Source organism: Salvelinus alpinus, chromosome 29 (assembly GCF_045679555.1).
Source record: "Salvelinus alpinus chromosome 29, SLU_Salpinus.1, whole genome shotgun sequence".
In the NCBI taxonomy this organism is placed as follows: Eukaryota; Metazoa; Chordata; class Actinopteri; order Salmoniformes; family Salmonidae; genus Salvelinus; species Salvelinus alpinus.
This window is the reverse complement of record NC_092114.1, coordinates 29,583,584-29,596,941: the sequence shown is the minus strand read 5'-3', so window position 1 is coordinate 29,596,941 and position 13,358 is coordinate 29,583,584. Positions and strand designations below refer to the sequence as shown.

Below are 13,358 nucleotides of genomic sequence, written 5' to 3'. Positions count from 1 at the left end.
TTTGAGTGCATGTCTGGCACTATTTACATGTGTGTGTGTCCGTGTATGTGTGTATTTGAATGAGAGTGTTTGTATATGCATGTGTACAAACACCTGCACGGCATCAGCCTCAGGTAAACCAGCATTAGCTGTAAAAACACTGCCCCTCATTGTCATTCAGACTTTTTTATTATGTTTTATTTTTTATACTTTTATATTTGACCATCATTCTATCTCCCGCCCAGCAACTCCACTCCCACCTGTCTCCAATTCCACATCCCAACCCGCAGCTTCCCTCAGCCCATCCCACCTATCTCTGCTGGCTACTCTCTTCGGTTTTCTACACAACATACACTACCGTTTAAAAGTTTGGGGTCACTGAGAAATGTCCTTGTTTTTGAAAGAAAAGCAAAATTTTTGTCCATTAAAATAACATCAAATTGATCAGAAATACAGTGTAGACATTGTTAATGTTGTAAATGAGTATTGTAGCTGGAAACAGCTGATTTTTAAATGGAATATCTACATAGGCGTACAGCGGCCCATTATCAGCAACCATCACTCCTGTGTTCAAATGGCATGTTGTGTTAGCTAATCCAAGTTTGTCATTTTAAAAGGCTAATTGATCATTAGAAAACCCTTTTGCAATTATGTTAGCACAGCTGAAAACTGTTGTCCTCATAAAGAAGCAATAAAACTGGCCTTCTTTAGACTAATTGAGTATCTGGAGCATCAGCATTTGTGCGTTCGATTACAGGCTCAAAATGGCCAGAAACAAAGAACTTTCTCCTGAAACTCATCAGTCTATTTTTGTTCTGAGAAATTAAGGCTATTCCATGCGAGAAATTGCCAAGAAACTGAAGATCTCGTACAACACTGTGTACTACTCCCTTCACAGACCAGCGCAAACTGGCTCTAACCAGAATAGAAAGAGGAGTGGGAGGCCCCGGTGCACAACTGAGCAAGGAGACAAGTACATTAGAGTGTCTAGTTTGAGAAACAGATGCCTTACAAGTCCTCAACTGGCAGCATCATTAAATAGTACCCGCAAAACACCAGTCTCAACGTCAACAGTGAAGAGGAGACTCCGAGATGCTGGTCTTCTAGGCAGAGTTCCTCTGTCAAAGAAAGTTGCAAAGAAAAAGCCACACCTCAGACTGGCCAATAAAAAGAAAACAATAAACAGAAAATTAAGATGGTCAAAAGAACACAGACACTGGACAGAGGAACTCTGCCTAGAAGGCCAGCATCCCAGAGTCTCCTCTTCACTGTTGATGTTGAGACTGGTGTTTTGCGGGTATTATTTAATGAAGCTGTCAGTTGAGGACTTTCTGCTCAATTTAATGTTATTTTAATGGACAAAAAATTGCTTTTCTTTCAAAAACAAGGACATTTCTAAGTGACCCCAAACTTTTGAACGGTAGTGTATATCTTTCAACTACGCTGGGATGTTTAACGTACAATTTCAATCTATGTAATCGAATAGAATCCACAGATTGCAAGTTGAAGATAAATACTTTTACAAAGAGTATTAGTATATTACTAATTGACTGACCAGGTCTCTCCAGATCTCCTAACAGTACTATTTCTAGGGTCAATTTTAGATAAAATGTTTTGCATTTTCAGCCATTCCTGAACCTGAGACCAGAAACAGGCTACCTGAGGGCAATACCAAAATAAATGGTCTATTGATTCTGTATCCTCACAACAAAATCTGCAGAGCTTTGATGATTTTATGCCCCAAATATTCAACATTTTGTTGGTGGCAAGAATTCTATATAATAATTTTAGCTGAAAAGCATGAAGTCTTGAATCTTGCGTCATTTTATATATCAACTCACACACCCTGTACCATGGAATCGGATCCCAACTATTTTGCAATCTGTGTGGTACAGTTGTCAGCATACTGGTCCTCAAATGAAACTGGTATACTTTCCTATTTATGCTATTTTTATTCCTCTGCCAGTTTTGATCCTTTATATTGAGCAGACAGACCAGTTCCCTATCTCCTCCCGCTGCCACCTGCCTCCTCTATTTTTGGGATAATGCTGTAATCAATTGGTTGTACTCTTGGTTTGAGCAGACCTTCCCGTACAATTCTGATAACTCCATGAAAGACATAACTCTACCATTCCAATTTACAATATCATTTAAGAACAAAATACCCTTTTCAAACATCTTTCCCATAAATACAGGTATTTTATCAACCAGCACATTTGAGTTCAGCCATAATATTTGTTCTATCTTTTCAGGGGGATGAAATGTAAAATTGTAGCCAGCTCTGCAATGCTTGTTTGAAAAAGAGAAAAAATGAGACATGGCAATCTGCACAAAGGCAAAAAGGCAATTTTTAAACAATGAGCTTTTCTTAGTAATCTACTTGAGAACCATTTAGGGTTCAAGTAAAACTTTTGAATAAGTTAAGTTTTTAGAGAGAGGTTTAGTGCTTTTAAATGTAATACTCTCAACCCACCCAATTCATATTCATTATATAGATAGGCACGCTTTATTTTGTCTGGTTTAGTATCCCAGATAATGCAAAATATTTTTTGCTCATATGATTTAAAAAACGAATCATCAGGAGTAGGCAGCAGAGTAAACTGAGATATGCCTAAGGAGTTAATCAGGGCAATTTTTCCATAAATAGACAGGTATTTACCTCTCCATGGTTGCAGGATCTTGTCTATTTTTAGTTTTCTATTGAAATTCATTGTTGAGAGCTTATTTATATATTTTGTGATATGAATACCAAGTTTGTCTACTTCACCATCAGCCCATTTTATAGGAAAACTGCAGGGTAATGTAAAAGTTGGATTTTTTAAAGATCCAATACGTAATATTGTACACTAATCATAATTAGGTTTTAGTCCAGAGTCCAGAAAAGTTATCTAGATCTTCAATGAGACATTGCAGGGAACTAGCTTGCGAACTTAATATAATACTTGAGTCGTCGGCATACATGGACACTTTCGTTTTTAAGCCTTGGATTTCTAATCCTATAATGTTGTTATTGGATCTCATTTTAATAGGTAGAATTTCGATGGCCATAACGAATAGATATGGTGACAGCAGACATCCTTAACTTCTCTTAACAATTCCAAACTCTCGGAGAAGCAGCCGCTATCTACTATTTTACACCTGGGGTTGCTATACCCACTTTTACCCATTTTATAAGAGAATTACCGAAATCGAAAAAAATCCAGGCATTTATAAATAAAATCCAGTCTTACTTTATCAAATTACTTTTCAAAATCCACTATAAATACCAGGCCTGGCTTCTTTGATGTTTCATGATGTTCTATTATTTCTAGTAGTTGTCATATATTATCTCCAATGTATCGTCCATGTAAAAAACCTGTCTGATCAGGATGAACAATACCTGGTTAAACCCTTTTAATTCGGAGTGCTATGCATTTCGCTAGTATTTTTGCATCACAACATTGACGTGTAAGGGGCCTCCAGGTTTTTTTTTAATAGACGGACCTTTATATTTGCCATCTGGGTCTTGTTTTAATAATAGAGAAATCAGACCTTCCTGCTAAGTACCTGACAGACAACCATTTCTATAGGAGTAGTTAAAACAATCTAACAATGGAGCTTTTAGTATATCAAAAAAGGATTGATATACAGTTGAAGTCGGGAGTTTACATACACCTTAGCCAAATACATTTAAACTCAGTTTTTCACAATTCCTGACATTTAATCCAAGTAAAAATTCCCTGTTTTAGGCCAGTTAGGATCACCACTTTATTTTAAGAATGTGAAATGTCAGAATAATAGTAGAGAGAATGATTTATTTCAGCTTTTATTACTTTCATCACATTCCCAGTGGCTCAGAAGTTTACATACACTCAATTAATATTTGATAGCATTGCCTTTAAATTGTTTAACTTGGGTCAAACATTTCAGGTAGCCTTCCACAAGTTTCCCACAATAAGTTGGGTGAATTTTGTCCCATTCCTCCTGACAGAGCTGGTGTAACTGAGTCAGGTTGAGGCCTCCTTGCTCGCACACACTTTTTCAGTTCTGTCCACAAAGTTTCTATAGGATTGAGGTCAGGGCTTTGTGATGGCCACTCCAATATCTTGACTTTGTTGTCCTTAAGCCATTTTGATACAACTTTGGAAGTATGCTTGCGGTCATTATCCATTCATTATCCATGGTCCCGTGTGGCTCAGTTGGTAGAGCATGGCGCTTGCAACGCCAGGGTTGTGGGTTCATTCCCCACGGGGGGACCAGGATGAATATGTATGAACTTTCCAATTTTGTAAGTCGCTCTGGATAAGAGCGTCTGCTAAATGACTAAAAATGTAAATGTAAATGTAAATTTGGAAGACCCATTTGCGACCAAGCTTTCACTTCCTGACTGATGTCTTGAGATGTTGCTTCAATATATCGACATCATTTTCCTACCTCATGATGCCATCTATTTTGTGAAGTGCACCAGTCCCTCCTGCAGCAAAGCAACCCCACAACATGATGCTGCCACCCCCGTGCTTCACGGTTGGGATGGTGTTCTTCGGCTTGCAAGCATCCCCATTTTACCTCCAAACATAATGATGGTCATTATGGCCAAACAGTTCTATTTTTTTTTTTCATCAGACCAGAAGACATTTCTCCAAAAAGTACAATCTTTGTCCCCATGTGCAGTTGCAAACCGTAGTCTGGCTTTTTTATGGCGGTTTTGGAGCAGTGACTTCTTCCTTGCTGAGCAGCATTTCAGGTTATGTCGATATAGGACTTGTTTTACTGTGGATATAGATACCTTTGTACCTGTTTCCTCCAGCATCTTCACACGGTCCTTTGCTGTTGTTCTGGGATTGATTTGCACTTTTCGCACCAAAGTACGTTCATCTCTAGGAGACAGAACGCTTCTCCTTCCTGAGCGGTATGATGGCTGCGTGGTCCCATGGTGTTTATACTTGCGTGCTATTGTTTGTACAGATGAACGTGGTACCTTCAGGCGTTTGGAAATTGCTCCCAGGGATGAACCAGACTTGTGGAGGTCTTGGCTGATTTCTTTTGATTTTCCCATGATGTCAAGCAAAGAGGAACTGAGTTTGATGGTAGGCCTTGAAATACATCCACAGGTACACCTCCAATTGACTCAAATTATGTCAATTAGCCTATCAGAAGCTTCTAAAACCATGACAATTTTCTGGAATTTTCAAGCTGTTTGAAGGCACAGTCAAGTTAGTGTATGTAAACTTCTGAACCACTGGAATTGTGATACAGTGAATGATAAGTGAAATAATCTGTCTGTAAACAATTGTTGGAAAAATTACTTGTGTCTTGCACAAAGTCGATGTCCTAACCGACTTGCCAAAACTATAGTTTGTTAACAAGAAATTTGTGGAGTGATTGAAAAACGAGTTTTAATGACTCCAACCAAAGTGTATGTAAACTTCCGACTTCAACTGTACCTCTACCGGTATGCCATCAATCCCTGGGGGTTTTCCAGATTTAATAGCCTCAAAAAGTTCTTCCTCTGTAATTTGGCCTTCGCACTGATCTTTCTGTACATTTGTTAATTTTCAATTTTTTTTATTATTTGGAAAGAATTCCTTACCGTAATCTTCATTCAGTGGGAGAGGATGAGATGGAAAAGAGAACATCTGCTTAAAATATTTAGCTTCCTCTTTTAAAATATCATTTCAGGAATCATAGATGACTCCGTCTTCAGTAATGAGTTTCTGCAAATAATTTTTGTTAGCGTTCCTGTGTTGGAGATTCAGGAATAATTTTGTGCATTTTTCTCCATATTCCATCCAGTTTGCTTTATTTTTGTAATAGATTACATTAGATTGTTCTTGAATAAGTTCCTCAAGTTCTTTTTGTTTTTCCTCTAACTTATTTTGTATCTCTGTAGTATCCTTTTTATTGCTATCTACTATTAGTTCATGGATGTCCCTTGTTAGTCTTGTCTCTTTAGCCAGAAACTGCTTTTTTATTATTGATGAATATTGAATTGACTGACCTCTGAAGGTACATTTAAAGGTATCCCAAACAATAAGTGGATTTGCTGTTCCTATAATATACTGGAAAAATTCAGTTATAAATGATTTTGTCTCAGTTAAAAATAAGTTGTCCTCCAGTAAACTTTGATTAAATTTCCAATATCTCCATCCACGTGGAAACCCTATAAGAGTTATGTGAAGGCCAATTAGATGATGATCTGATCGCATTCTGTCTCCTATTAAAACTTTTTTAACCTTTGATGCAAGAGAGAAAGAGAGAATTAAGTCTCCTCCATGTATATCTCACTAGGTCAGAGTTTTTTTAAACTCCAAATATCCACTATTTCTAATGTGTCCATAATATTTGTAATTTCGTTAAGGACACGGTGTGATGAGTTTGTAGAGTGATTTCCTTTACGGTCCATTGAGGTACTTAACACTGTGTTATAGTCTCCTACCATAATGATTTGATCATTTGTTGCCTGTAAGTTCAATAAATTTGTATAAATATTTTTGAAGAAGTATGGATCATCCTGATTTGGACCATATAGATTAATGAGCCAAATCTTTTTCGTCCACTTTCATATTTTAAAAAATCCACCTTCCTTGCGAATCATTCCTAACTATTTGCACATTCAGATCGAAATTTTTGTTAATTAATATCATCACACTTTTTGAGTTCCTCTGTCCATGACAGAAAATTATTTCACCACCCAATTCCTTTTCCACGCAACTTCATCTAAGGATGTAGAGTGAGTTTCCTGTAAACAATATATGTTATATTCCTTTTCTTTTAGCCACAAAGACTGATCTTTTTTTATAATCTGCTAAACCGTTACAATTGTAACTGGCTATACTTATTTCACCTCTTACCATAACTAGATACTATTCTCAGTCTAAATTGTCCATAATTAGTGCCTGTAAAGTTACTGCCATCAGAGGTATTATGAGGTATCAAAACTAGAGCTTTCAAGTGTCTGATATTTACAATTCAAGAAATAGGTTCTAGCAATATATGTTTTATTCCCTTGCCTGTTTGCCTGTGAGCCAATGCAACAGATGTTAGAAAATTGAGATGATATTATGTGTGTAGTAAATCTGAGTAGGTTGATGTGTATGATATTGGATGTGATTTAGTGAGAGTGTATACGATGTCTGTATAAGTGTAAGATTATAATGTGTGCTGTCCAAATAAATAATAACTCCGCCAATTTGCATGGTTGAGTGTCTATGTGTGTAACATGTAGTGCGTATAACCTTAATATTCATGATGATAATTGTAATCCATATCGTATCACCGTCATAGCTGCATCATAATTACCTTTAACATCATTGAAAAACACATCCCAGCCTTTCCACAGCAATTGACGTTTCACATGATCATGAAAGAGACCTTGCATTACTCTGGAGACGGCTTCACTACAATACAAATTTATCCTGTACAATATGTTATTATTCCCCAATGTCTCCATTCTGATATCTTTCCCTTGCTTGTTGTAAACATGTAGACAAATACATAGAAAAGATGGACAAACAAGAAACATATTCAATTATAGAACAGTGCTCGACAATAGAGAGAGAGAGAAGAGAAAAGAGAGAGAGAGAGAAGAGAAAAGAGAGAGTGAGAGAGGAGAGCGAGATCAGATGTGTGTGTGTATGTATAAGTCCGTATGTGTAAGTGAGTATGTAATTGAGTATGTGTGTGTTTATATCCACTTCATAGTGTTCAGATATTTTTACAGTTCCCATACTTTCTTTTTTTCGTAACCTGAAGTCCCTGTAGAATTTAGTACAGCCATGGTGTTACGGAGCTGTCTCGGAATAGCTGTCCATCTATAAAGAGTTTGTCCACAATGAGAAAGGCACGCTTACCCCTCTCCCTCTGTTGCCTCTGTACCGGATACAGTCTCTTGCGATGTTCGTTTATCTCCCTTGGAAACTGGTCATTGAGATCAAATTTGGTCCCTTTAAGCTCCCTTCCCCTGCTTTTGATCAGTTCCTTTTGTTGGTAGTGTTTAAATTTTGCAATAATCGGCCAGGGACCCTTGTTCTTGTCGCTCCGAGCTCCAAGTCTGTGTACACAGTGGAAAGCCACCTTGTTTACAGTCTCTAGAGGAAGTGTAAAATGGAGTAGACAATCCGTTTTAGAATTGTGGATTTTTACCTTGGCTGTGAGTGCCTTGTTCTCTCCTTGGAGCGTGAGAATTTTACTCTGGCCAAACCCCCTTAGCCCTGCTACCTCCTCACACAACTTTTCCAGTGTTGCATGGATTCCAGCCAGAGCACTAGCCTCTACTTCAAAGGTAGAGTAAATCATCCACGTCTGTAGATTCATCTGTTTTTCTTTTTTTTGGTCGGGTTAAAGTTATTTTGTGAGGTAGTCGGATCTTTCCATGATGGAGTATGTTGTTCCTCCATAGCTTAAAGCTGTTGGTACTCGTCGATTTCCCTCAGGATCTTCTTAGTATCCAGGTTGGCTCTTTACTGTTTTTCAAAAGTGTTTAACAATGCGCCTTTCCCACGACGACAACTGGTGTCTCTAATACAGCCACCTAGCACTGTTGTTTGGTTAGCGGTGTTTTCTAGCTGTTAAAAGCTAAACACGTCGCAGAATCCACGCAAAAACAAGTTTGGTATTCTTATTCAATTAACAGCGGTTTAGTTTTAATCAAAAATAACAAACAGGGTGTTTTCCAGCATACAGTGTTCAACTGCTCACTCTGATGACGTGTGACGACAATGAGGGAGGGGAAACAGTGTTCCCCTAATGTTTTATAAGTGGGGTGGGGCCCAACTGCCTAGCTCTGTTCCCCCAGCCTAATTAAATATCTTCAACTAGTGTCAATATAAACATTTGGTAAAATAGGCCCTCTTGGTGGATAAGTAGATTAGGAACATAGCAGGGCAGAGTAGTTGTGGTTGTCTTACCGGCATCGTTGGCGTCGTCCAGCTTGGGGATGCCTTTAATCTTGCTGTACTTCACTGAAGAACACTTCTTGTTGAGTTGTGTCTGGGCCTTGAACTTCACCCAGTTCAGGATACTCTCCACAATGCCACAGTTAGTCGCCTGCAGACAAAATAAAGAATTGAATATGATATATATCATTGTTTAATACTCCAGGTGAACTGAGAACACAAGAGGACATGGAACAGATTTTAGGATCATATGATATCAATTAAATCTAAATAACTTTACTTTCTCAGTAAGGAAACAGTGTATGTAGAGAGTAAATGCACAACATAGGATGTATACATGAAGGAGGTAGTGATATTTCATTGTGGTAAAGAAAAGTAATTTAAGAAGAAGAATCTCCTTACCGCTCTGATGAACTTCTCAGACAGAGGACACTTAGAACCAAAGCTCTTGGTTTGGAGGGTCATGTTCTCCTTGGTCTGGGAGTCAAAGGTCGGGTTCTCGATCAACGCATTCACAAACACCCAGATGTGGTTCTTCACCTGATGGAGAGAAAAACAAAGCATTAAGATTGACCAAACTTTACATTAGGTTGCTCCTATACCAGTGTACTAAGAATGTAATCACTAGTAACACTATTGTAGTAACATGACAGTAATAACACAGTAATAAGATGGCAATAACTAACCTGGAAGGGTTTGACTGAGACACCAGCTTTGTTCTTCTTCTTCACCACTTCTATCAGCTTGGCTACGATCTGGTCCACCACGTAATCAATGTGTCTGCCACCCTGAATGACACAAAACAAGCAGTGTAGTACATGAATCACTTTCTACCACATCAGACATGTTTTAAGTCATACTCCGAGATGTGAATACCATTAAGATGCACACTCATCCCAGTATATTTACACATGCAAATGGCACTTCATTTCTGTCCATTATTCCTAGATTGGTCAAGTCATAGTTATCTAAATCAAAGGGTAGATTTCTGGTAAATAACAACATAATTCCCTGAGGGGATGTTACCTTGGTGGTGGCGATACTGTTGACGAAGCTGATCTGTTGGAATCCCTTCTCACTCATGGTGAGACACACCTCCCAACGCTCGTTGATGGACTCGTTGACCACCTTTAGGGCTACGCCCACCTCATCCAGCTTGTCCTTCACGTACAGGTCCACATAGCTGCGGAACCCAGTCACCTGGGAGGACGAGGACAGGTGAGAGGAGCCTAAACCGGGTCTGGATAGTGGCTCTGGTACTGGAAAGGTTATTAGCAAATGACATTGTATTGAAACAGGTGTAGTGAAATGAGCTGTTTTATTTCAAGTCAAAACATTCTGCCCAGGGTCTTCCAAGACTTGGCACCTTATGTACAGCATATAGTCTGTGTATATGGGACAGCCCATCTTACTATGTGCGGTTACATGGGGTAGATGAGACTTACAGGGAGTTTCTTCCCGTTGAGCATGACTTTGACGCCCTTGCAGGAGCCAGCAATGTCGTAAGCCCTCTTGGTGAGCAGAGCCACGATGTCCTTGTCCAGCTTCTCCATCTTGAACTTGGACAGGTCCGGCTGGAAGGTCACGCACGTGAAGTCGTCCCCGTCAAAGAACTTGATCTTGGGGTCGCTCGTCTTCCCCATGTTGTTCTGCCAGGTCTAAGGAGGGAGAGAGAAAGAGGGGGAGAGAAAAAGGGGACAGAGATTGTCATGAAATGCACTACATTCTTCACATGTAAAGAAAACTAGAATTAAATATTGTGAATGGTGAAATTCCATCAAAGAGATACGAGTTAATAAAAAGCCTTGTGAAACTGATTGAACAAACTATCACTATCACTATATGAGTCATTTCATTGAAAGTGACAATTGTAGGACAAACCACAAAGACAACAACCATCTGGCTTACGAGAAATAACCGAAATTCCCCAAAACTATATAGACTCCTACAATATCACCATAAAAATCCTGTGAGACCACCCCCGACAGTGCAAATCAACTCATACTCACCCCCTTACATACTGTACTCCTACAAAACATCAATTGGAGTTCAGCTGTTTGAAGAACGTTATTTTCAAGGTTGACCAAACAACAGATGTCAATCACACTGTGCTTTCTCGTTGTCTGTACCTGTTTGAAGCTGTGTTTGTACTCTTTACAGGCAGTTTCCACTGTAAACTTTGTGCTGAAGATATTGCAGAGTTTAGCACCGTACCCGTTCCTTCCACCTAGCAGGAAAACAGAAGGGAGACATGCTTTCATCTATGGAGAGATTGTCCTTGAAGAGCTATAGTCATTCACTCATTCCAGTGTTGTGTTACTAAGCACTGCAAGGGGTAGCACAAAACTATTCAGTTGAGATCATAAAAGCAGACAGTAAAAATGGTTTAGGTTGGATGTTCTGTCTGAAGCTTTATCGAAACCATATGAAATGGTGTTACACAAATGGACAATAATAAATAAATTAGATTCTCGTTTTCAGAATGATTTTGTCACCTGTGACTTTCTTCTGCTCGTCGTCGTAGTTACTGGAGGTGAGGAGGTGTCCGAAGATGAGAGCGGGAACATACATCTTCTCATCTTTGTGTTCCACCACGGGGATGCCTTTACCATTGTTCCAGATGGTGACGGTGTTGGACTCACTGAAGGAAGAGAGGAGGATGAACGGAGGAATAAACGTGGAGGAATAAACAAGGAGGGATAAACAATGCATGCCAAAGAACTTCACAGGACAGACAGAAGCATCATGACCCAACTTGAATAACCATTACGTATTTCCATTTAGATGTACTAACCTTTAGATTAGGGCTCTGGCGGTAATGACATTTTGTCAGCCGGTTATTGTCATGCAAAAGACTGCCGGTCTCACGGTAATTGATCGTTAATTAACATAAATGTTTAGCATCTCCAGGCCTCCATGAATACAAACCACTGATGCACGCTTTTGGAACATCTACAATTTAAAAATTCTAATAAATCAATTGAATATACACCATCACAATAAATCCATTATTTATTTTATTCAGGTCTAAAGAAACATTATGATATGAAGAAAATGTATTTCAGAAGAACAGAATATGAGTTGGTCTATTGTATGTTATCTGGCTATGTGCCATTGACTGTAGGCTTGTTCATTTAGCAGACAAGATATGCTTATATGTTCCGTGCATTGGCGGATTGGTGCTGTTTAAGATGAGGGAGTTTTTTTTTTTTTTTTACTTTTCATGAGCATGGCCTTATTTCTATTACAGCACATTGGATGACATTCATTCATATTTCATTCACCCAGCTCAATGTGACATCAATAGATTCAGGCTACTACATGATACTAACATTTTCCCTATACTCATCATGAGGTTGCTACAACCTAGCCTACGAATGAAAGTTTATAACGTAGGTGCACACAGGGAGAGAGAGAATTTGAGTTATCAAGGTGGCAGACAGTGACACATTCAATACCGCCTTGCACTCTTGCCTGCATCTAGCTGATCTAAGGTGTAATCGTTAGTTCAACATTTGCAAACGAGAGTTTCTATTGGACAAACTCAGGTATGTTTATCCCAGTTCCATTCTGTTAGCTTCCGTTTAAGAAATGTTTTTCAACAGAATCGGCTCAATGAATTTACCCCTGATCACACAGTTCACTTTCATAGCAGCCACATTCAAACAGCTCATTATATATATAATTTATTCTCGCATCTAACTACGCACTCTCCTCCTCTCACCTTTTCCCTTGGCTTTTGGACTTCAGTGCATAACACATCAGCTGTCTGTGACCAGGAGCACAAACTTTTCCAAGCCAAACCTTCATATCATGACTGCTAACCGCTACACACAGCCTACATCATTGCCACGTCATAGTCAACATAGCTACTAGACCTAACGCGTTAGTAAACCTGCTACAATCATGCAGTATAGTGTACAGTCAGCAGCAAGCAGCTTAGAAGTTACACAGGCGGGCCCATGTGGCAATAAATTAATAAAACCAAAAGCTTATCTTGACTTGGATGAGTTCCAGTGTTGGATAGCCATAGCCAGCTATCTAAAATAGCTTCCCTCTCTGTTTGAGCCGGGTGTTTAAGTATGCTAAACTAGCTAGCTGCATTAGACTCTAGCTAAGTAAGAGAAGTGTAAAAATATATACAACAAAATATACAGTGGGGAGAACAAGTATTTGATACACTGCCGATTTTGCAGGTTTTCCTACTTACAAAGCATGTAGAGGTCTGTCATTTTTATCATAGGTACACTTCAACTGTGAGAGACGGAATCTAAAACAAAAATCCAGAAAATCACATTGTATGATTTTTAAATAATTAATTTGCATTTTATTGCATGACATAAGTATTTGATCACCTACCAACCAGTAAGAATTCCGGCTCTCACAGACCTGTTAGTTTTTCTTTAAGAAGCCCTCCTGTTCTCCACTCATTACCTGTATTAACTGCACCTGTTTGAACTCGTTACCTGTATAAAAGACACCTGTCCACACACTCAATCAAACAGA

The 13,358-nt window shown here is 38.8% G+C and overlaps 1 protein-coding gene across 2 annotated transcripts in view; it reads right to left on the bottom strand.

Moving 5' to 3' along the window:
* LOC139558455 (DNA topoisomerase 2-beta-like) overlaps positions 1 to 13,358 on the bottom strand; it is a 46,420-nt gene that overhangs the window by 18,954 nt on the left and 14,108 nt on the right. For both annotated transcript variants that reach the window (XM_071373592.1, XM_071373593.1), the window contains exons 5-11: positions 11,348 to 11,493; positions 10,982 to 11,079; positions 10,298 to 10,510; positions 9,879 to 10,052; positions 9,539 to 9,640; positions 9,255 to 9,392; positions 8,865 to 9,003 (exon numbers count right to left, since the gene is read on the bottom strand). In XM_071373592.1, coding sequence (XP_071229693.1) covers positions 8,865 to 9,003; positions 9,255 to 9,392; positions 9,539 to 9,640; positions 9,879 to 10,052; positions 10,298 to 10,510; positions 10,982 to 11,079; positions 11,348 to 11,493 — 1,010 coding nt within the window. The remainder of the gene's footprint in view (positions 1 to 8,864; positions 9,004 to 9,254; positions 9,393 to 9,538; positions 9,641 to 9,878; positions 10,053 to 10,297; positions 10,511 to 10,981; positions 11,080 to 11,347; positions 11,494 to 13,358) is intronic.